This window comes from Bubalus bubalis, chromosome 1 (genome assembly GCF_019923935.1).
Source record: "Bubalus bubalis isolate 160015118507 breed Murrah chromosome 1, NDDB_SH_1, whole genome shotgun sequence".
NCBI classification, from domain to species: Eukaryota; Metazoa; Chordata; class Mammalia; order Artiodactyla; family Bovidae; genus Bubalus; species Bubalus bubalis.
This window is the reverse complement of record NC_059157.1, coordinates 55,155,544-55,176,940: the sequence shown is the minus strand read 5'-3', so window position 1 is coordinate 55,176,940 and position 21,397 is coordinate 55,155,544. Positions and strand designations below refer to the sequence as shown.

At 39.4% G+C, this 21,397-nt stretch overlaps 1 protein-coding gene across 9 annotated transcripts in view; it reads right to left on the bottom strand.

The window, feature by feature from the left end:
- The window catches only part of CYYR1 (cysteine and tyrosine rich 1), a 200,473-nt gene that overhangs the window by 77,491 nt on the left and 101,585 nt on the right, over nt 1–21,397 (bottom strand). For 6 of the 9 annotated variants that reach the window (XM_044939800.2, XM_044939790.2, XM_045165019.1 and 3 more), the window contains exon 3: nt 17,203–17,360. In XM_044939800.2, the coding sequence (XP_044795735.2) occupies nt 17,203–17,360 (158 nt within the window). Of the gene's footprint in view, nt 1–3,377; nt 6,036–17,202; nt 17,361–21,397 lie in introns of those variants that run through there. The other 3 variants (XM_044939803.2, XM_045165018.1, XR_006640839.1) reach the window with 3 other exon arrangements.

Below are 21,397 nucleotides of genomic sequence, written 5' to 3'. Positions count from 1 at the left end.
CAAACATTCCCAACACATGTTTCTGCAGTTCCAAACATTCTTTGGGTTTGTTTTCCATTTTTAGTGAAGGTATTCAGGATTAGGTTAGGTAGCAACTTGATCCACTGTACACTCATCTGGAAACTTGTCTTGGAAGTGTTTTCTTGATGAAGATGAACTATTTTGGAACAAAGTTAAAACAGAGGTTAAAGCTGGGACCATGTTAAGACTTGTTCATAAGGTACAAGGTATGTGTTTATTTCATTCTCTGTCAGATGTGATGGGCTTTAGTGCAACTCGTAAACGAAGTCCATGGAAACGCAAACGTGGTGCCTCCTTTTGGTATTCCTCAGGAATGCAGCACTTATCCAGTGAGCTTGGGCCTCTGAATGCTGCTGGCTCCATTCTACCCCTGCAGGGCCCCTAAGAGCAACTTGATCACAGCCAAGCATGGCCCTGGTGTTCTTTTGCCTGTTGAGTTGGCAGGTTCCTGTTAGAGGGAATATTGCCTAAACTGCAAATAATGAACTTAAAGGGAATGAGCTGAAATATCCCTGCTCTTATCTTCTTGTAATCCCCTCCTCTTTTGTGCAGAGTGAACCCAGGGCATGGATTCTAAGGAACAGGACATTTCAAAAGGGATGAGATATCACTTCTGAGATTAGGTTTTAAGTGTGTGACTTCCCTCTGGCTAGCACTATGATTTGCTAGCAGGTTCTTTCACTCCATGGCTCTTCTTGCTGGCTTGCACTGGGGAAGAAAGCTGACATATTTTGAGTTGCCCTGTGGAGAGGCCCACATGGTAAGGAACTGGGATAACCAACAACCAGAGACTGAATGAAGCCCTCAGTCCAAAAGCCTGCAAGGAACAGACTCCTGTCAGTGACCATGTGGGTGACTGAGCTTGGAGGCAGATCTTTCTGTCTGTTGCACATTAAGATGACTGTAGCCTGCGAGAATCCCCAAGCTGGAGGACCAGCTAAACTACACCCAGATTCTGGACCTATAGAAACTGAGATAATAATTGATGCTGTTTCAAGGTACCAAATTTTGAAGTAATTTGTTACACAGAGATGGATAACTATTTCACCTGCTTATAGGAGGTAGAACCAGTGGTAAATAACCTGCTTGCCAATGGAGACATGAGAGATGTGGATTTGATCCCTGGTTTAGGAAAATCCCCTGGAGGAGGGGATGGCAACTTGCTCCAGTATCCTTGCCTGAAGAATCCCATGGACAGAGGAGCCTGGCAGGCTACAGTCCTTGGAACTGCGAAGAGCTGGACAAAACTGAAGTGACTTAACACATACACATAGAAGTGGTAAGGTTTGGAAGTGGGGACAAAGATTGGAAAGAGAATAGGTACATATATTTGTGTCTTTCTGAGTCACTAACCAGATCGAATATTTGTGACATATTTTATATACTGTTTTTATGTAGAGGGTGTATAAAAACAACATCCTGGCAAGGGTGGCGTGGGCATGTTTTGGACAAAACTTAGGTTGTAGAAACTCAATTATTTCGCTCAGACACATAGCTTTGAAGGTAACAGAGATGAGAGAAACTAAAATCTTACCCTGGAGTCCTTGTTCTTTCACATTAGCCAGTCATAAGAGGCAGTGGTAGGGTTGGGATTAGGGTGGAAATCAGAATCACCTCTAGATCTTTTTTCAAGCTAGTTATGTTCGTTTCCTTTCCCACACAGTTTGGGCCAGACTATACCACACTGCGGGGCTGCCCCATAAGAGCACTGAACTTATACAAGTGCAGCCTCATTCTTTGTGACTTGGACTAATAAGTAGAAAATAAAACTTGTACGTTTCAGGTAGGTTCTGATCGAGGATCCAGTAGTCCTTAGACGCCTCTGCAGTGATGAGTAAGGTCATCACGCGGTTTTAGCATGCTGGTATTGGGTGGTTTAAGTTAAAAAATAAAAGAACAGCACCCGGAATTCCATTATTTGATGGTCTCAAGCTTGTCTGATATGGCAGATCCTCTCTCACCTACAGCCCCAAATTGGCAAAATGGGTTTGGCTAAACAAGGACAAGTTGGGAAGAAGTGGATGCGTGGCGAGTGCAGCTTTTATTCGGTGGTGAGAACAAGATGATGTAGTAATGAAGGAACCCACTTCAGTACTGCATCTGCATGTGTGTGGCCCTGGAGATCCCTGTAATGGCTTCTAGAGCTGAGCAAGGCAGCTGCAGAATGGATTAGACTCCAACAGGCCATAGCCCTGTGTCATCAACTCCTGGACCAGGTCCAGGGGCTCTCCTCCACCATCAGCCCTGGTCCTGATGAGAGCATCGCTGGGACTCTCATTGTTCATGGGTCTCCTGTAGATCACAGCCTCACTTCCATAGCAACGGCCTGACACAGTTGTGAAGGACAGTACAATTCACTGACAAAGACTACAGTTTCTCCTGGATAAGATGACTGTAGCAGCTTTTTCTTACTTTGGCTCCTTCTTGCTGCCTCTTTGCATTTTGCAAAAAGGATTTTCTAGAGCAGCACTGCCCAGTAAGGCAGCTGTTGGGCACATGAGACTCTGTAGCATTTGAAATGTGGCTGGTGAGACTGAGGGATTCCATTTTTCATTTAGGATTTAAGTCTTTACTGAATGTGTTACAATATTGCTTCTGTTTTATGTTTTCACTCATTGGCTGGGAGGCATGTGAGGTCCTAGCTCCTCGACAAGGGATCAAACCTACACCCCCTGCATTGGAAGGTGAATCCTAACCACTGGGCCATCAAGGAAGACCCCCATTTAGTTTAATGTAAACATTCATTTAAACTGAAATAATCACATGTAGCTGGTGGCTAATGTGTTGGGTGCACAGCTCTAGAAGCTGTTGTCCTTATGTCATTCTTTTGTTAATTTATTTCTGGGTAATATTTCTAAAACATTTTCTATGTGCCAGGCACAATATATAGAATGTTGCGTGCATTCATCCAATTTTCACAAAACCTGATGAAGTCAATTCTATTATACATTTCCCAGAGCAGAAACTGGAATTTTAGAGAGATGAAGTGGCCTGCCCAGGTGCCGCTACTGGTGAAGAACCTGCCTGCCAATGCAGGAGACATAAGAGACATGGGTTGATCCCTGGGTCTGGAAGATCCCCTGGAGAAAGGATTGCCAACCCACTCTGGTATTCTTGCTTGGAGAATCCCAGGGACAGAAGAGCCTGGCTGGCTACAGTCCATAGGGTCGCAAAGAGTCGGACGTGTTTGAAGTGACTTAGCACACATGCACACCTCAAATCATTCAGGCAAGAGACAGAATTCAACATAAAGTTTATCTGGCTCCAGTCCTGTGTCTCCTGTATAGATGAATGAGGCTAAATCTGCAGAAATGGAGGATGAAGCAGAATACACACAAGATGATTTAAAATATAACTCTTGTTATAATGGGTTATTTCATTTTATTGCTTATTGTAAACACTTTGGCCACAGCAAATACATTAGTTTTTAAATAACTGTAATTCAAAGCTTTCACATCATATACTATTTTCCCCCAAGATGTGTCATCTATGAAAATAATCAGTGAACTCCAAAAGTCTATACTGACATTGTGCACATTTACGCCATTGTGACACTAAATACAAATGGTAAAAATGCTTATCTATTGGAGGTCTATGGGTTTGTGATATGCCTTAAGGGAGGCCTTAACACAACTCAGAGAAGAGAGATGGTGTGGATTGTAGTAGCTCCTATGCGAGTAATGTTGGCAGAACATAGGAGGTATGCAGTCAACATTTATTGACAGCAAAGATGATGAGAATTCAATTACTGCTGGACTTGCCCTCTCCATTTTTTCTTAAGGAATATATGGTGCATTGGGAAATATCACTCTGAGTTTCTCAGAAGCTCTAACACTTTGAATTGTGTAGCTACTGGGTAATTGGGTCTGATCACACTTGCAGAAGAGAGATAAATTAAAGCATATGTACTGTTAAAATTGTGCTAAAATCTCAGTTACTAGGTAGGACAGGCTGGAATGCTTGAATGGTTTCCATCTTCATAAGCAAGAAAATCACAGTGCCTGAAAATCAAGCTAGTCATTCAAAACAAATCTAGCTTTCAGATCTCACTGGCAGTTAGACTGTATTTCAGTTCAGTCAATGTCTTTGAAAGTAAAATATGCTACTTATATGAGTTACTGAGTTTCCTAACTATGATTTTTACTTTAAGACATTTCTTTTGATTGTTTTATTCAGCAAAACTCTTAGCATCATTTTGGGATTTTACTGAATTATGCTGATAATGTTGGCTTAAACATTTTAGATTTAATTGCAAAGACACAGAAATTTCATTATTCTCAATATTTTCTCAATGTACAACTTTAAATACATGACAATAGAAATGTTAAGATCACCTGCAGCAATGAATATGGCACATTAGAATTATTTATTAAAAACTTTTACAGCTAAAGGTAGGCACTTTATAAAATGTGGGTTTTGGCAAAAGGCAACAGTTTGACATCCATATCTTACTTTTCCATTAACTGTATAACTTTTCAAGAGACTAGATTATTAAAACATTATAAGAGACATAGAAATTTGTTCAAGTTGCATGTGAGTGGAATTACACAAAACAGAATCCAAGCTTCATTTTCTCCTCTTCGTTTTGTAAACTGCTATATAGCTTCCTGGTCAAGTTCTAAATTTTACTCCCTGATATAAAATCCCATAGGATTCTGGCTTCTCATCTTTTAATCTGAAGTGAAGTATTTGTTGCTTGTGGAACTTGTTATGAATTTCTTTTCACAGTTGGAATTACCATTATGATCATATACTACAAAAAGTCAGATGATTTTTAGGTGGCGATAGCTAGCAGTGAAGAGTGCTTGGCTTTAAGCGGCTGTTGAGTCCTTTGGATTATGTTTTAAGTCTCAAATTATATAGATTCAACTACCCCTGTTGTTTTCACTCTTGGTGATGTAGAAATTCACCTCACTTCTATCTAAAACATGAGCAGAGCTTTGGGGCCCCACTGAACTCATCTACCATTTGACTTCACTCTCCCTTCTCGAGCATGTCCCTACTGGGTAGTCAGCTAGGGTCTGTTAGGAGTCTTGGAGAAGGGAGCTTCACAAAGCAATCTAGTCAATAAGAAAACCCCAACAGCCCTTTCTTATGCTGAAACCCGAGTTCTCTTCCTGCAACTTCCATCCAGTGTTTCCAACAGTGTAAGGCACAGAGTAGGCTTTCAGGCACTTGATCTGCATTTGTGGATGAACAAAGAGACTGACGAGTTCGAGTTCTCGTTCTGACTCGTAAAGCTGCAGAAGATAGTCGTTTCCTTATGGAGTCCAGGGTAGCCTCGTATCGCACATAAATCTTCTCTTTTTCAGGGTGAATACTGCAATTTCCTTCATCTGTTCCTTAAGTGACACGAATTTCTGATGTTTTGTCTATGCGTTACTCTTTTCTGATGCGAAGAGCTGACTCATTGGGAAAGACCCTGATGCTGGGAAAGATTGAGGGCAGGAGGAGAAGGGGACGACAGAGGATGAGATGGCTGGATGGCATCACCGACTCAATGACATGAGTTTGGGTGAACTCCGGGAGTTGGTGATGGACAGGGAGGCCTGGCGTGCTGAGGTTCATGGGGTCCCAAAGAGTCACACACGGCTGAGTGACTGAACTGAACTGAACTCAACTGAACTACTCTTTTCTGAGTGTGCTTCTGTATCAGTAGACCTCTTCAAATGTGGTCCCTGTGAACCCAACATAATATCCCAGATGGGATCAGCTCTGAGTAGGGCAGAAATCCTGTGTCTTTTCTCTTAGCCTGGACATTCCACTTGACATATTGTCCAACCCAAAAGGGTGTTCCTTAGGGCAATCCTTTCCTGTCTGTTTCTGAGTAAAGGCATTTTATTCTAGGCAAGATTGCTGATTGGCACATACTCTGCTCCAGGAGAAGGATTACTTCCTCGAATTTCCAGGATACGGAGGGGGTGGAGAACGCTGTGCTGGGGTCGGGGAGTATGGAGGAGGCAAGTCTGCACAGTATTCCATCTCATGGTCATAATTATAGGGGGGTGGTGCCACTGGAAAAAAAAAAAAACAAAGCGAGAAGGGCATCAGGCATTTAGCAGTGATAGAGTGTCCATTATATTTGAGACACTCAGCTGAGTACTTTGGGAGAGAACATAATTTTTACAAAGGTTCCTATAGTCAAAACTATGTTTTTTTTCAGTAGTCATGTATGGAGGTGAAGTTTGGGCCATAAAGAAAGCTGGGAGCCAAAGGATTGATGCTTTTGAATGTGGTGCTAAAGAAGACTCTTGAGAGTCTCTTGGACAGCAAGGAGATCAGATCAATCAATTCTAAAGGAACTCAACCTTGAATATTCATTGGAAGGACTGAGGCTGAAGCAGAAGCTCCAATACTTTGGCCTGACTCAAAGAGTTGACTCATTGGAGAAGACCCTGATCCAGGGAAAGACTGAAGGCCAAAGGAGAAGAGGGCAGCAGAGGATATGATGGTTAGATAGCATCACCAACTCAATAGACATGAATTTGAGCAAACTTTGGGAGATAGTGAAGGACAGGGGAGCCTGGCATGCTGCAGTCCATGAGGTCACAAAGAGTCGGACATGACTTAGGACTGAACAACAACAACAACATAATTTTTGCCTTCAATAATCAGTTTTATCAGGCTGAGGATACACATGTATGAAAAGTCAAGTGCTATAAAAAATGGTGCTATCGGCCAAAGTATTTAGAATTGATGGCTTAAGGCAAATTTCTTGAAAAGATGATGTCAAAGTGACAGAGAAAGTACTAAAGGGTAATTCAAGATGAGCAAAAGTTCTGAAAGAGGAGAAAACTTTGATTCAAAGCGAAAACTACATGGAAAAGAGAAATGGGAAAGGATACTGAGGAATCTAATTGTATCACCATCATGGTGGTCTTGGACTATCACAAAAGGTGTGTGTAATATGCAGTTTTTAGAGATTTTTTCAATGTGCTAGTGAGTATGCTTTAGGAAGATGACTGTCAGCAATATGCATTCAGGTGGACCAAAGAAAAGTAGTAGCATATGTGATGGGTTGTGATGTGATGTGATCACATCAGATGTGATGTGATGTAGTAGCATATGTGAGGGATTATAAAGGACTCATGGAAGTTGGTGGTGGGGATTATTAGAAGCTCTTGAGCATTTGAGAGCTTCAGTGTTTGGGAAAGAGGTAAAGAGCAAGAAGATATGGAGGTATTGGGTGCCTGGTACTGGGCTCCTGTAACTTGCAGGGTCATGGAGTCATTATAGAAATAAGAAACAAACAAAAGGGAAGACAAACAGGTTTGCAAATGAGGATGGAGAAACTGTTTCAAATCTCATAGAAAAAGTTTCTTTAATTTACTTACTGTAATATATTTCAGTGTGTTTTAAAATCACGTTTAATATAAAAAAATCACATTTGTTATGATTATGTATGGACATCTATTTTGTAGTGCTCTCCATCCCAACTACAGGGTTGGAAAAGAGGTACTCCTTGAGCACTCCATGTCCTCAAGAACTGAATCACTTGGAAACATCTGAGCAACCCTTCTGGTGATTTGCCAGTAGTTTTGATTTATCATCAAGATCACGATTCTAGTTGGAAATTGACATGTCTTAATTGCTTCCTGTGAATGTGACCTAAACCACAGACTAGTGCTATAATAATGTGAACAAACAGCCAAGCTTTCACTTTTAGAATGGCACAGAAGACCAAGCAACATTTCAACAAACCTCAACATGTCTTCTCAATTGTACTCTTACTGATGAGACTATGATAGTATTCTGATCAATATGCATGTATTAATAAACATAGGACTTCACCCTATACGCAAACACAAACTGTTTCTTCAGCATCTCTTTATTTTGTATTTGCGTTTTAAATTTTTAAAATTAGTTTCTATTGGAGTATAGTTGATTTACAATGTTGTGTTAGTTTCTGCTGTACAGCAAAGTGAATCAGTTATACATATCTTGTGTTCAGTGGCTCAGTCATGTCCAATTCTTTGCTTCTGAATGAACTTTAGCCCACCAGACTCCTCTGTCCATGAGGTTTTCCACGCAAGAAGCCTGGAGTGGGTTGCCATTTCTTCTTCCAGGGGATCTTCCTGATCCAAGGATTGAACCTGCGTCTCTTGCGTCTCCTGCACTGGCAGGCAGATTCTTTACCATTGAGCCATCTGGGTAAGCCCCAATTATCCATATACTCACTTCTTTTAAAGATTCTTTTCCCATCTACATCTCTTTAACTTGGCTTGCTTTACCAGGAGCTTGGTGATTCGAACCATTTACTGATCTATCTATGCTTAGGAAAGAATTGAGTCACCGGACACAGAAAAAGATGGAGGCACAGAACTGAGTGGGCTGTCCTCTGAGAGACACCCTGGTGAGGAAAGACTCTGAAACTCTCCTGTGGGCTGAGCAGGCCAGGGTTCACAGCAGAGGACACAGTTCTGTGGAGAAGGCTGCTTTAGGCCCTCAGAGGCTGGGCTATTCCAAGCTTTGTTTTCTACAAGAAAACGGAGTAACTCCCATTGAATCTACACACACCTTCCCTCTGCATACACCCACTCCTTTGCTTCATTATATGCAGGAGGACTGAGACAGAGAGATGTATAATAAAATTCCTCCAAGCTAAGCAATGCACCCTCCACGTAAAACAGAAAGTTGCAGCTGGATTCCCATTGAACTGTTTCATGTAAGTACGTGGTTCTAAGTTGTTTATATGTTGAAGCTTTCCCCTGCCTCCCACTTGAGGGGCATACACCAGGTGAATCTACAGATTGACTCTGCATCTTTCTTGGTCATTAAGCCATGGTGTGCCTTTATGCTTCGGTAACAAAGCATTTATATTTTGTCATCTGCATAAACACTGCTGGAGGACATTTCAGTGAGACTCCCTCTGGTTTATACAGCTTCATGTTGAACATGAAAATCTAAGATACGAAGCCATGTTCTTTCATTCATATAGGTTTTGAATTTAAGATATGAAGCCATTCATATAGGTTTTGAATTTGGTAAAGTGATAATACAATGCTGAAGAATGGTATTTTGAGGAATTTGAAGACCATATCCATCATGAAATAAGCATGGCACATCTTTTACAGTACCACCTATGGGAAGGCATTGCGAAATAATCCTGGTGTAACTGTGAACTGTGCTATCTTTCCTTCTTACAGATAAAAAGGTTTCACCAGGAAATAAACTTTTCAGGGTATCAATTTTAGAATTTCTGATTAACTCTAATGGGTTTTTTTTTTCCTTTCTCTTAAAGTCAAAACATCTTTAAAAGATACATGGATGTAGCTGGAAATGCACTTTTGAAATTGTTTCATAACCAATCATTCCAATTCTTTAAACAGTGAAAATATGCCATTACCATGTATGTCAGTATAGTTGTCTAGAATTTTACAAAATTCAGGGGATGCTAAGAAATTCATAGCAGAAAGTTAATCATTTTTTTTTTTTTAATCCACCCAGGACAACATCCCTAAAGCAAATGTAATGAAAGATGCCTGGTGTTATCAAAATTGTACATTATTTTAGAAAATTGGAAACAGAGTAAAATCATCCATGATTTTGTCACCAAAATTTAATAAACAATCCATTGCCAATGCAAAAGATTCAGGAGACACAGGTTTGATCCCTGGGTTGGGAAGATCCCCTGGAGAAGGAAATGTCAACCCACTCTAGTATTCTTGCCTGCAAAATCCTATGGGCAAAGGAGCCTGGTAAGGTACAGTCCATGGAGTCACAATGAACAAGAATACTGTAGTGGGTTGCCACACCCTCCTCCAGGGGATCTTCCCAAGCCAGGGATTGAACCTAAGTCTTTTGCATTGGCAGGCAGATTCTTTACCACTGAGCCACCAGGGAAGCCCGTATCAATCTTTTTAACAACCTTCTTTTTAAATTAATTTAACAGGTGACAATCATGTTGCAATATATAAATTTATCAAATCAACACATTGTATACCTTGAACTTACACAATGTTAAGTCAATTATATCTCAATTGAAAATATTAATTTTTTAAAAATAAGCAATGAAACTTCATCTATCCGACTGAGAGACTTTCACGTAGAAATTTTAATAGCAATTTCACATAGACATTTTAATCTACTTATTCTGTCTCAATGACCAAGGCATATCATTTTTTAATCACAAATACCCAATTTTAGTTATTATTGATTCTAAATGGTATTAATATTTGGTAGGATAGATGAAGTTTCATTGCTTATTTTTATATATTGCAACATGATTATCACCTGTTAAATTAATTTAAAAAGAAGGTTGTTAAAAAGATTGATATGGGCTTTCCTGGTGGCTCAGTGGTAAAGAAACTGCCTGCCAGTGCAGAAGACTTGGGTTCAATCCCTGGTTTGGGAAGATCCCCTGGAGGAGGGCGTGGCAACCCACTACAGTATTCTTGCCTGGAGAATTTTGTGAACAGAGGAGCCTGGTGGGCTACAGTCCATGGGATCACAGAATTGGACACAACTGAGCAACTGAACACGCACACGTGCAGTATACATATGTCAATCCCAGCCTCTCAGTTCATCCCATCCACCTTCCCCCGTTGCTAACCATGCATTTGTTCACTATGTCTGGGACTCTATTTCTGCTTTGTAAATAAGTTCATCTGTACCATTTTTCCAGACTCCACATATAAGCAATATTACATTTATTTTTCTTTTTCTGGGTTACTTCACTCCATATGACAGCCTCTAGGTCCATCCAGGTCTCTGCAAATGGCACTATTTCATTCCTTTATATGGCTGAGTAATTATTTCATTTAAATATATACTGCATCTTAATCCATTCCTCTCAGAGCCATTTTTATTTTATTTTTTGTTTGTTTGTTTTTGTTTTTGTTTTTTTTTTGTTTTGTTTTTTAATTTTATTTTTAAACTTTACATAATTGTATTAGTTTTGCCAAATATCAAAATGAATGCGCCACAGGTAACAACTGTCTTTAAAAACCTGAGCTCTTTTGTAGCACATTCTAAGAGATTATACTACTTTCTACTCCACCTTGTTATCTATATCTGTGGTCCTCTCTACTCCACAATCTCATCTATTGAAGATTTAGTTTCAGGCTCATTGCCTTTCTTTGCATCACAGCTTCTATTAATAGTATCATTCTCTCAGTGATTTCAACACCCCTTTGTTGAAATAAATTTCTAGCCCCAGAAAACACTGGGTTTCTAACCACTCCTACTCAAGCTCCCATATCAGCAAACTTAAATCCATGTCCTAGTATACATCGGTATATCAGAAACTCAGTATATCCAGTCATAAAATCTCCAAACACCAAGCCCACTCTGAACTCTATACTCAACATTCCTGGTTCCTCTTCATTCAAACAAGGTTGACTGAGTGGCCCCAACCAATCAGACTGTTTCTACTTTTCTTTGTTCTTATTCTTCATCCTACAAAAGCTTCTTACCTTTCTTCCATTTTACTGTTCTCCTCATGAAAACCTTCCAATTTATAAAGTGTTAAATAAAGTTATCACCTAGATTGTCTTCTTTAATCGGTTTTTAATATAAGGATGGAATCACCAATTCAATGGACATGAACTTGGGCAAACTGGGAAATGGTGAGGAACAGGGAAGCCTGGTGTACTGCAGTCTATGGGGTCATAAAGAGTCTGACATGACTTGGCCACTGAACAACAACAATCCTGTCTCTCAGTCCTTTGGGTCTTTTGTCTTCAAAGTTCTTTTTCTCACTTTTATTGTAATCAGTGATGGTACCATATTGTAATCTAACCAACACTTCTTATCTTTCTAGAATATACATCCCAATATATCTTGGACTTCCCTTGTGGCTCAGCTAGTAAAGAATCCACCTGCAATGCAGGAGACCTGAGTTCAATCCCTGGGTTGGGAAGATCACTTGGAGAAGGGAAAGGCTACCCACTCCAGTATTCTGGCCTGGAGAATTCCATGGATTGTACAGTCCATGAGATTGCAAAGAGTCTGACACGACTGAGCGACTTTCACTTTCACCTGGATTTCTGATTTACTGATGGTCTTGAGCAGATTAATTTAAACTGACATCACTACCTTCTTGTCTTCATGTCTTTCTTCATTCAGCTTAGATTTATGGTCCATCAATAAAATTATCTCTGTGCATCTATCATCAAATTTATCTCCTTCTTTCCCTGCTGCTTGACAAAACTCCAACCCAACATTTTGGCTATCCTACATCTGTATCTAGGAGCTTAATATGCTTAGAGAAAAATGCACAATTGTGCCAACTGATCTCACTTTAAATGCATGACTATATTCTTAAGTGTGGAGGCCCTTGGCATTGCTCTGAAATTGTGCATTAGGCATCTCACCACCCCTCCATTCTCCGAGACTACTGTTTCATGATTTTTTTTTTCTTTCTCCTTAATTACAAACTCCTCAAAATCACTTTCAGCATAAAACTTACTTTTTATTTCACTAGATAGATACAATTGGAAGATACAATATATACAATTGGAAGAGACCATCCTCTTATCACCAAATCCTTTGTTGAGTACATGAGTCACAGTGAAAAAAATTATTTATCTATCTATCTACCTATCTAACTTCATCACCAGCATTATCATCCATCTGTCTATCTACCATGTATCAATCAATCAGTGAATCAATAATCTACCTACCTAACTACCATTAGGGACTTTAAAATGTATTGATACTTCAAATCTCCATTTTCTTGATAGCATTATAATCCCTAGTTTTCCTTTCATTGGCATTTAATTTTTATATTTTTGACAAGCCTTTTTCTTATGTTTTATCCATATTATTTCCTTTCATGTATGTATCATCCAAACCCATTTTTTAAAAGGAAGTTAACATAATCACTTTCTTTTGTTTATACTGAGGTTTGGAAAAGTCATGGAAATTTAAGACTTGATAAATAATTCTTATTTTCATACTGATGGTTTTTAAAATAGCTGTAATTAAACAAGGCTCAGGACATGCAAGGTGGCAGGAATACAAAACTATTTCCAAAGGTCACTGTGCAACAAAGGGTTGGATGTGGCAGATCACTTTTCCTTGGAAATCTCCTCCCAGTGCAGAATAATAATGTTCACTGTAGGGATCCCCACTAAGTACTTTCAACAAGAGAGACACTAACCTTGACTAAATTATTTTCTACTCATTTATGGGGCCTCCCAGCTGTAGGACTATGTCATAACTTGAGGGGTTATTCAATTATCACAGGGTTAATTAATTACTGTGGGTGAAATCATTGTCTATATCCACTGAATGAGAGATTTTTGAAAAGCATTCAATATTACTCTGTGTTGTTTCCTGCTCCTTTAAGTGAAAGCTTAATTAGTGACTTTATGAAGGAAATGAGAAGTAATCAAGCAAATTATGTTTTTGAAGGCCTAGCCTTTTTACAGTGAAAATGCGTCCACCATAAGGCTTATTATGTTTTCTGCATTATTTAGTTCCCAGAACAAAGCATTTACTGAAAAGGCAACATGGTGCTGTGATCTGCCAGTATAAATAATGCCAGTAGAATAAAGTGTTTAAAAACACATTTCCATGGGTGGAAGAGAAATCTCAGACCCAAGAATGCAAAACATCACATTAAAATATTTTACTTTTTCTAGTCTAATTTTATAAAGAATATTTTTAAATGTTTTAAAAATTAATTTTAATGACCCTTTTTTTTTTTAATCAAGGAAAGCGAATCTTGAATATTATCTACAAGGTGTTTCTCATCTTCTTTGGTTTAATGTCTCTGTCAGACTCTCTTCTTCTTTTGGGTTATGGGTTGGTTGACCAGTAAAAACGGGGAGATTTGAAATATTAAAAAGAAAATCCCCCCTATTTTTTTCTTATACCGTAGTTTTAACATGGTCATATTAACCCTAACCATAATCTTAGTAAATGGGAAGTTTCAGAATTGCGAATTGCTTTTGTAGTGAGTAAAAAGTATAGTATATTCCAGGGTGGAATTTAAGGTTAATTGTCTAGGTATTAATACAATTAAATCAGATTTTGTCATGACATTCATTCATTCAGCCATATCTACTGAGTGCCTGTTACATGCCAGTTCTGGTCTTGTACGCTTGGGATTGAGACGTAAATAAAATTGACAACAATGCCTGCCTCATGGAGCTAATGTTCTAGAAAAAGGGGAAGAACAATAAATAATAAACATAACCATTAGGTGAACTATATGATATCTTAGAAGGTTAAATGAAGCACTCTGGACAAGGAGTAGAGCAAAAGGATGGGATCATGTGGGAGGTGAGACGCCTTACAATCTTAAGGAGGGTGACTGAGGAAGACCTCATTCGTAAAGTGACCTTTAACAAAGACTTGAATTAAGTAAAGCATTGATGCTTTTGAAATGTGGTGTTGGAGAAGACTCTTAAGAGTCCCTGGGACAGCAAGGAGATCCAATCAGTCCATCCTAAAGGAAATCAGTCCTGAATATTCATTGGAAGGACTGATGCTGAAACTCCAATACTTTGGCCACCTGATGTGAAGAACTGACTCATTTGAAAAGAACCTGATGCTGGGAAAGATTGAAGGCGGGAGGAGAAGGGGACTACAGAGGATGAGATAGTTAGATGGCATGACCGACTCAACAGACATGAGTTTGAGTAAACTCCAGGAGTTGTTGATGGACAGGGAGGCCTGGCGTGCTGTGGTCCATGGGATTGCATAGTTGGACATGACTGAGGAACTGAACTGAATTAAGTAAGAGAGACAGTGTTCTAGGCAAACCCTAAGAGTGTGCCCCGTGTGTTCACAGAACAGCAAGAAAAAGTGTGAGTGGAGCCAGGTGGCAAGAGGGAGAAGGAAGTGAAGTCAGAGAAATAAAAAAGAGGAGCCAGTTCAAGCACTGCCTTGAGGGCTCTGGTAAAGAATCGACTTTTTGGATAAAAGGAGAAACCACTGACTTTGACTCTTCCTCTGGGGACATAGGGAGCCACTGAAAGATTCTGAGCAGAGAAGTGATATGATCTGACATTTAATCATCTTAAATGGGTTCAGTCTGCTACTGTGTTTAGAATAGACCTCTAGGGGGCACGAGTGGATGCTGGCAGAGCAGCTAGGATATCACAGTCATGGAAATGAGAGTTGATGGTGGCTCCCACCAGAGAAGAAATGGTGAGAAGTAGTCATATATAGTGTTTACATTCTGAAGGTGGAGCTGAGAAGTTTTCCTGGTAGACTGCATGCAGATGTCAGGGAAAGAGAGGAGTCCAGGATGACGCCAAGGTTTTTGGCCTGAGCCACTGGACAGCTGGCAATGCCATCAGTTAAGATGGTAAAGGATGAGTGGAGGAGTCTCTAGGGGGATGATCAGAAGTACAGATTCAGACATGTTACGTTTGAGATCTATCTGTTAGACATCCAAGTGGATAGTTCAACAGGCAGTGGGGTCAAATGAGTGTGAAATTCAGGAAGGAGGTTTAGACTGGAGAAACGTAACTCTGGGAGGTATTTATCATATACTTAGTCCTTAATACCATGAGGCCAATTGATACAACTAAAGAAGTAAGTCTGGATACAGGATAGAAGACACAAGAGTGAGACTTGAGGCACTCTAACTCGGAGATACTGGAGAAGGGGGAGAACTAACAAAAGATGACAGAGGAAACGATCATGCTGACGTTCATCTGAAATTTGCTCCCTCAAGGTGACTGTGATAGGTAAAAGATTAAGAAAGGAGAGACGTTGTTAGGGAATTGATACACAGGGCAGACCAGATGTAGAAACTACCTTCTTCCTTTGCTGTAAGGGGTGAGAGAGAGGACATGAGTGTATGAAAAGTGAAAGTGAAGTCGCTCAGTCATGTCAGACTCTTTCAGACCTCATGGACTGTAGTCCACCAGGCTCCTCCATCCATGGGATTTTCCAGGCAAGAATACTGGAGTGGGTTGCCATTTCCTTCTCCAGGGGATCTTCCTGACCCAGGGATTGAATCCAGGTCTCCCACATTGAGGGCAGACTCTTTACCGTCTAAGCCACCAGGGAATCCCTATATGTGTGTGTGTGTGTGTGTATACATATATATGTGTATATATATATGTCTAAATATATATATGTATATATATTTAAGTGAAAGTCACTCAGTTATGTTCAACTTTTTGCGGCCCCATGGACTGGGGCCCATCAGTCTCCTCTGTCCATGGAATTCTCCAGGCAAGAATACTGGAGTGGGTAGCCTATCCCTTCTCCAGGGGATCTTCCCGACTCAGGGATCGAACCGGGGTCTCCTACATTGCAGGCAGATTCTTTACCAGTTGAGCTATCTACATATAGACTTAAAAATACTATATTGAAAGTGAAACATAGCACTTTGTTTATGAATACATATGTGTACAATATATTTATGTGTGGAATTTCTGGAAGATTCTCAACAAATACTTGTCAAATTACTAAAAATTATGTTTTCTCTTTGCTGATAATTTTAGTGTTATGTTAAAACCGTTTTCTTGCGTAAAGAGGACACATAAAAACTTTCTTCAATACTTTTTTTCTAGACATACATACCTGTTGAATCAGATGCCAGTTTAGTCAGACATGTAACTTGTTCTTTCTGGATAATTATTTGTCAAAACTCACTGGCAGATAGACACAGTAGGTGTGAATTGTCTATTTCTCTTAACTATGGCAGGTTGGCAATTGTAGTCAATAAGACAATCATTGAACATATGAATATCCTCAGATCAGATCAGATCAGTCACTCAGTCGTGTCCGACTCTTTGCAACCCCATGAATCCCAGCACGCCAGGCCTCCCTGTCCATCACCAACTCCTGGAGTTCACTGAGACTCACGTCCATCGAGTCAGTGATGCCATCCAGCCATCTCATCCTCTGTCGTCCCCTTCTCCTCCTGCCCCCAATCCCTCCCAGCATCAGAGTCTTTTCCAATGAGTCAACTCTTCGCATGAGGTGGGCAAAGTACTGGAGTTTCAGCTTTAGCATCATTCTTTCCAAAGAAATCCCAGGGCTGATCTCCTTCAGAATGGACTGGGATCTCCTTGCAGTCCAAGGTAGATATTATAATGCAGATCTAAGTAACCTCCACTAAAAGTTAGAGCTTCAATCTACATTAACTAAGAAGCATCCTACATACTTGGGGATTATTCCAGTGAGAATCTTTAATGATTCTTCTCTCCCAGAACCAGAGCATAACTAACAAATCTGACTCCTCCTTCAGAATGAGTAAGCAGTATTGCTTACCAGGGTAAGAGGAGATGGCATTGATGTGGGTGGTCCTGATGACACCCACCCGGGTCCCACGGTTGTTTTTCATGCACATGCAGATGCATATGGCAATTCCAGCAATGACCCCCATGATGAACACGATTCCAAATACTATGCCAGCAATTGCTGTGCCCCTAAAAAAGAAAAGCAAAATTACATTTATTTAAAAGACTCATAGGGATTCCTCAGCCTTTCAAATACAATTCCATGAATATATGAAAAGTGCCCTTTTAGGAAAGTTCTTAAGAATAATGTTAAAAAAAAAATTAAGTTTTTCAGTTCTTGAAACCATTCCATAAATTAATAATTTCCTTTCTAGCATTTTCTCTGCTTCTCTTCCTGGAAACCTATTCTGAAATAAGCCTCTTAGTCTCCTGGATAACTTCTCTGATTTTTCTTATCCCTATTTGCTTGAATTACTTTGTGGGGAATTTCATTGACTTTATCTTCTAAAATTTTACTGAATTCTAGAATTTCAGCGATCGTATTTTTTGTTTCCAGGTGCTCTATCTTATCCTTTATTTCACTTCCGTTTTTTCATAATGTCCTTTTTTTACTTTTATGGATGCAATTTCTTCTATTAATCTCTAACGTACTCATGATAATATATTTTTTGAGACTATTTTTTCCTATTTCCTCTGTCCTGCCTAGGCTCCTTTTTGTTGATTGTTTACTTTGATCTGTTTAACATTTTCCTTAAATGTCTACTGTGGTTGTTGTTCAGTCACAAAGTTGTGTCTGACTTTTTGGAACCCCATGGACTGCAGCACTCCAGGCTCTTCTGTCCTCCAATATCTGCCAGAGCTTGCTCAATGATTCCTGAATCTACTCCTATGTTAAAATTTGTGGGTTGGTATTTCAGCGTGCAAAGTCAGTACTGGACAGATGAACCCCACAGTAGGGGGTCAACTGAGGTTAGTTCTCATGTTTTGTTTTTCTTTGGATTGTAGATTTTACTCCTTAAAAGGATCCTCCAGTTTCATACTTGGGGAACATGAACTGGGCTGGCTGCCAGTTTCCTGGAGCCTAGAGTTTTATCCATAAGAGTATGAACTTTAAAAAAATCCTTGGGCTTTCATCTCAGAGACTCAGTCTCATTCTGCCGTGACGGGGGAGGCTTTCAGGATAAGTCTTTAGTAACGAAATCTGTGCTTTAAAAGCATGACTTCTAAAGCCAGACTGCCATGATTCCAACTGTAGCCTTGGGTAACCTTGGGCAAGCTGCTCAATGCCCCAGTTTGCTTATTAATGAAATAAAGGTCAGCTTGGTGCTTTTCTGACTCTCCTCTAGAATTCAATGTCATGAAATAACTGTGCTCCTGGATTCATTGGTCACGTCAATAAGGTCCTATTCTCAAGTGCTATATAAACAGCTATCCTGTACTTTTCTAGGACAGGTCCATGATCTCCCATCCCAAGTCCTTGGGTCTAGGTATGTTCATAAGCCAGGAATGTTCAGATTTTGGAAAGGGAATATACATATACTGTATATTGTATAATATTCCCACAGCCAGCATCTGGGGCATAACACATGAACATTTCTGAATATTAACACTTAGATTACATGGAAGCTATAAAAAATCCCAGGTTCATTCAGGTCCAGGCTTGCCACCAATTGTACTGTATAAAACCTTTACTTTTCAGGTTGTTTTTTTTTTTTTTAAGGATTTCAGAATTGCAGATAAGGAACTGTGGACCTATCTGTATATACGCTTTGCAGTAGAAATCTTCTCTTTATGACTTTCACCCACTCACTTAAAAAAAACAAACAGAATACTTCATTTGCATTCCAATAGACTCCTTTAAAGTATTCCTACACAATTTTAACTCTGTTAGTAAATTATGAAAGTAGAACATGAGATATTTGGATGGGCTATTAGCAATTAAAGAATGACAGAGTCTAGCAGTTCAGTAAATAAATCCTTTCAAGGAAAAAGATTTATCAAAGGAGATAACGTGAAATTAAAAAAAAAAAGTGATCTGGAAACCTCTTTTTCATTGTAATTTTTAGGTCTAAATAAGATTAAATTGGAGGGCTTAATTCATGTCCCAGAAATAATCAATGGCCCAATTATTTAGGCGTAGAGTTTCCAAAGTGTGTGCTACGGAAGCTAAGACATCAAATTGAGGCATATTTATATTCATTAATTCCTCTTTAAATATAAAAAAGTAGAAAATCAGTCACATTTTATTTTCTTGTCAGCAGCTCCAGCAAAAGTGTCTGCTCTTGAGGTCAATAATGAGGTTGTAATTAATGTGTTAAGAGGTTTTTTGATTAAATCATGATTTTCATGTCCTTGATACTTTGATACCCATTAGTAATTATAAGTTAGTTATTTAAAACACGGCAAGTATAAAATTTATAGCATTATTTACTCAGTTATTAAATTAAAAAATAAACAGTAACCTTCCAGTATATAAAATATTTGGTTTAGTCATTTGTTGGAAAGACAGTCTAAGTTGAGAAATTTGACATCATAAAATCCTTGAAAAAATTTAGGGAATGTATTTTTTTGAAAGAAAGCATTACAAGGTTTGCATATTTTTTCTTTTCTAAACTTCTAATTTGAAATAATTATAGATTCCCAGGAAGTTGCAAAAGTCGTGCAGAGAGGTCATGTGTATCCTTCACCACGTTTTCCCCAAAGGTACATCTTAGGTAGTCAAAGTGAAAAGTACAAGTTGCTTTTAGTCGTGTAGCCTGCCAGGCTTTTCTATCCATGGAATTCACCAGGACAGAATACTGGAGTGGGTCGCCATTCCCTTCTCCAGGGGATCTTCCCAACCCAGGGATCGAACCCAAGTCTCTGGCATTGCAGGTGGATTCTTTACCCTCTGAGCCACCAGGGAAGCCCTAGATAGCCCAAGTACAACATTAAAACTAGAAACTTGCAATTGGTATAAAGTGTGTGTAGGGCTTCCCTGGTAGCTCAGCTGGTAAAGAATCCGCCTGCAATACAGGAGATCCCGGTTCAATTCCTGGCTTGGGAAGATCCCCTAGAGAAGAGATAGGCTACCCACTCCAGTACTCTTGGGCTTCCCTGGTAGCTCAGCTGGTAAAGAATCTGTCTGCAATGCAGGAGACCTGGATTAGATCCCTGGGTTGGAAAGATCCCCTGGAGAAGGGAACAGCTACCCACTACAGTATTCTGGCCTGGAGAATTCCATGGAGTGTGTAATCCATGGGGTCACAAAGAGTTGAACATGACTGAGTGACTTTCACTTTCATGGTTGGTTCTATGTCATTTTAACACATGCATAGATTTATGCAACCAATTCAGTAAGCAAGGTACTCTTCCATTACCACAAAATATTTCCTTGTGCTCCTTCTTTATAGTCATACACACACCTACCACCATCAATAACCCCTACCACTAATCTGTCCTCTATTTCTATAATTTTGCCATTTCAAGAGTGTTATACAAATGGAATCACATAGCATGTGACTTTCTAAAACAGTCTTCTTCATTCAGTATGATGTCCTTAGAAGCCATCTTGACTTTCATGTATAGCAATACATTCCTTTTTATTACTGTGTAATATTCCATCAGATCAGATCAGATCAGTCACTCAGTCGTGTCCGACTCCTTGCGACCCCATGAATCACAGCACGCCAGGCCTCCCTGTCCCTCACTAACTCCCGGAGTTCACTGAGAATAGTATGGCTATAACCTAGTTTATTAAGCCGTTACTTATTATAGGACATTTTGGTTATATCTAGTTTTGCCTTTTCCATTTATAAAACTGCTATGAACAATTACATACTGGTTTTTATGTGGACATAAGTATTCAGTTCTCCAGAATAAATGCTCACAAGTAGGACTGCTAGGATATACAAGCATATATTCTATTTTAAAAGAAACTGCCAACTATTTTCCAGACTGACAGTACTATTTTACATTTCCACTAGCAGCGTAGGAGAGATCCAGTTTCTATACATCCTTGCCAACATTTGACATTGCCATTATTTTTTATTTTAGCTATTTTAGTAGGTGTGCAGTGATATCTCATTGTGACCTTAATTTACATTTCCCTTTAGTTAGTGAAGCTGAACATTTTTTAATGAACAGATTTGCCATTTCTATATCTTCTTCAGTGAAATGTTTCCTCTTTTGCTCACGTTCTTATCGGATTGTTTGTGTTTTTACTGTTGAATTTTTGAGAGTTCTTT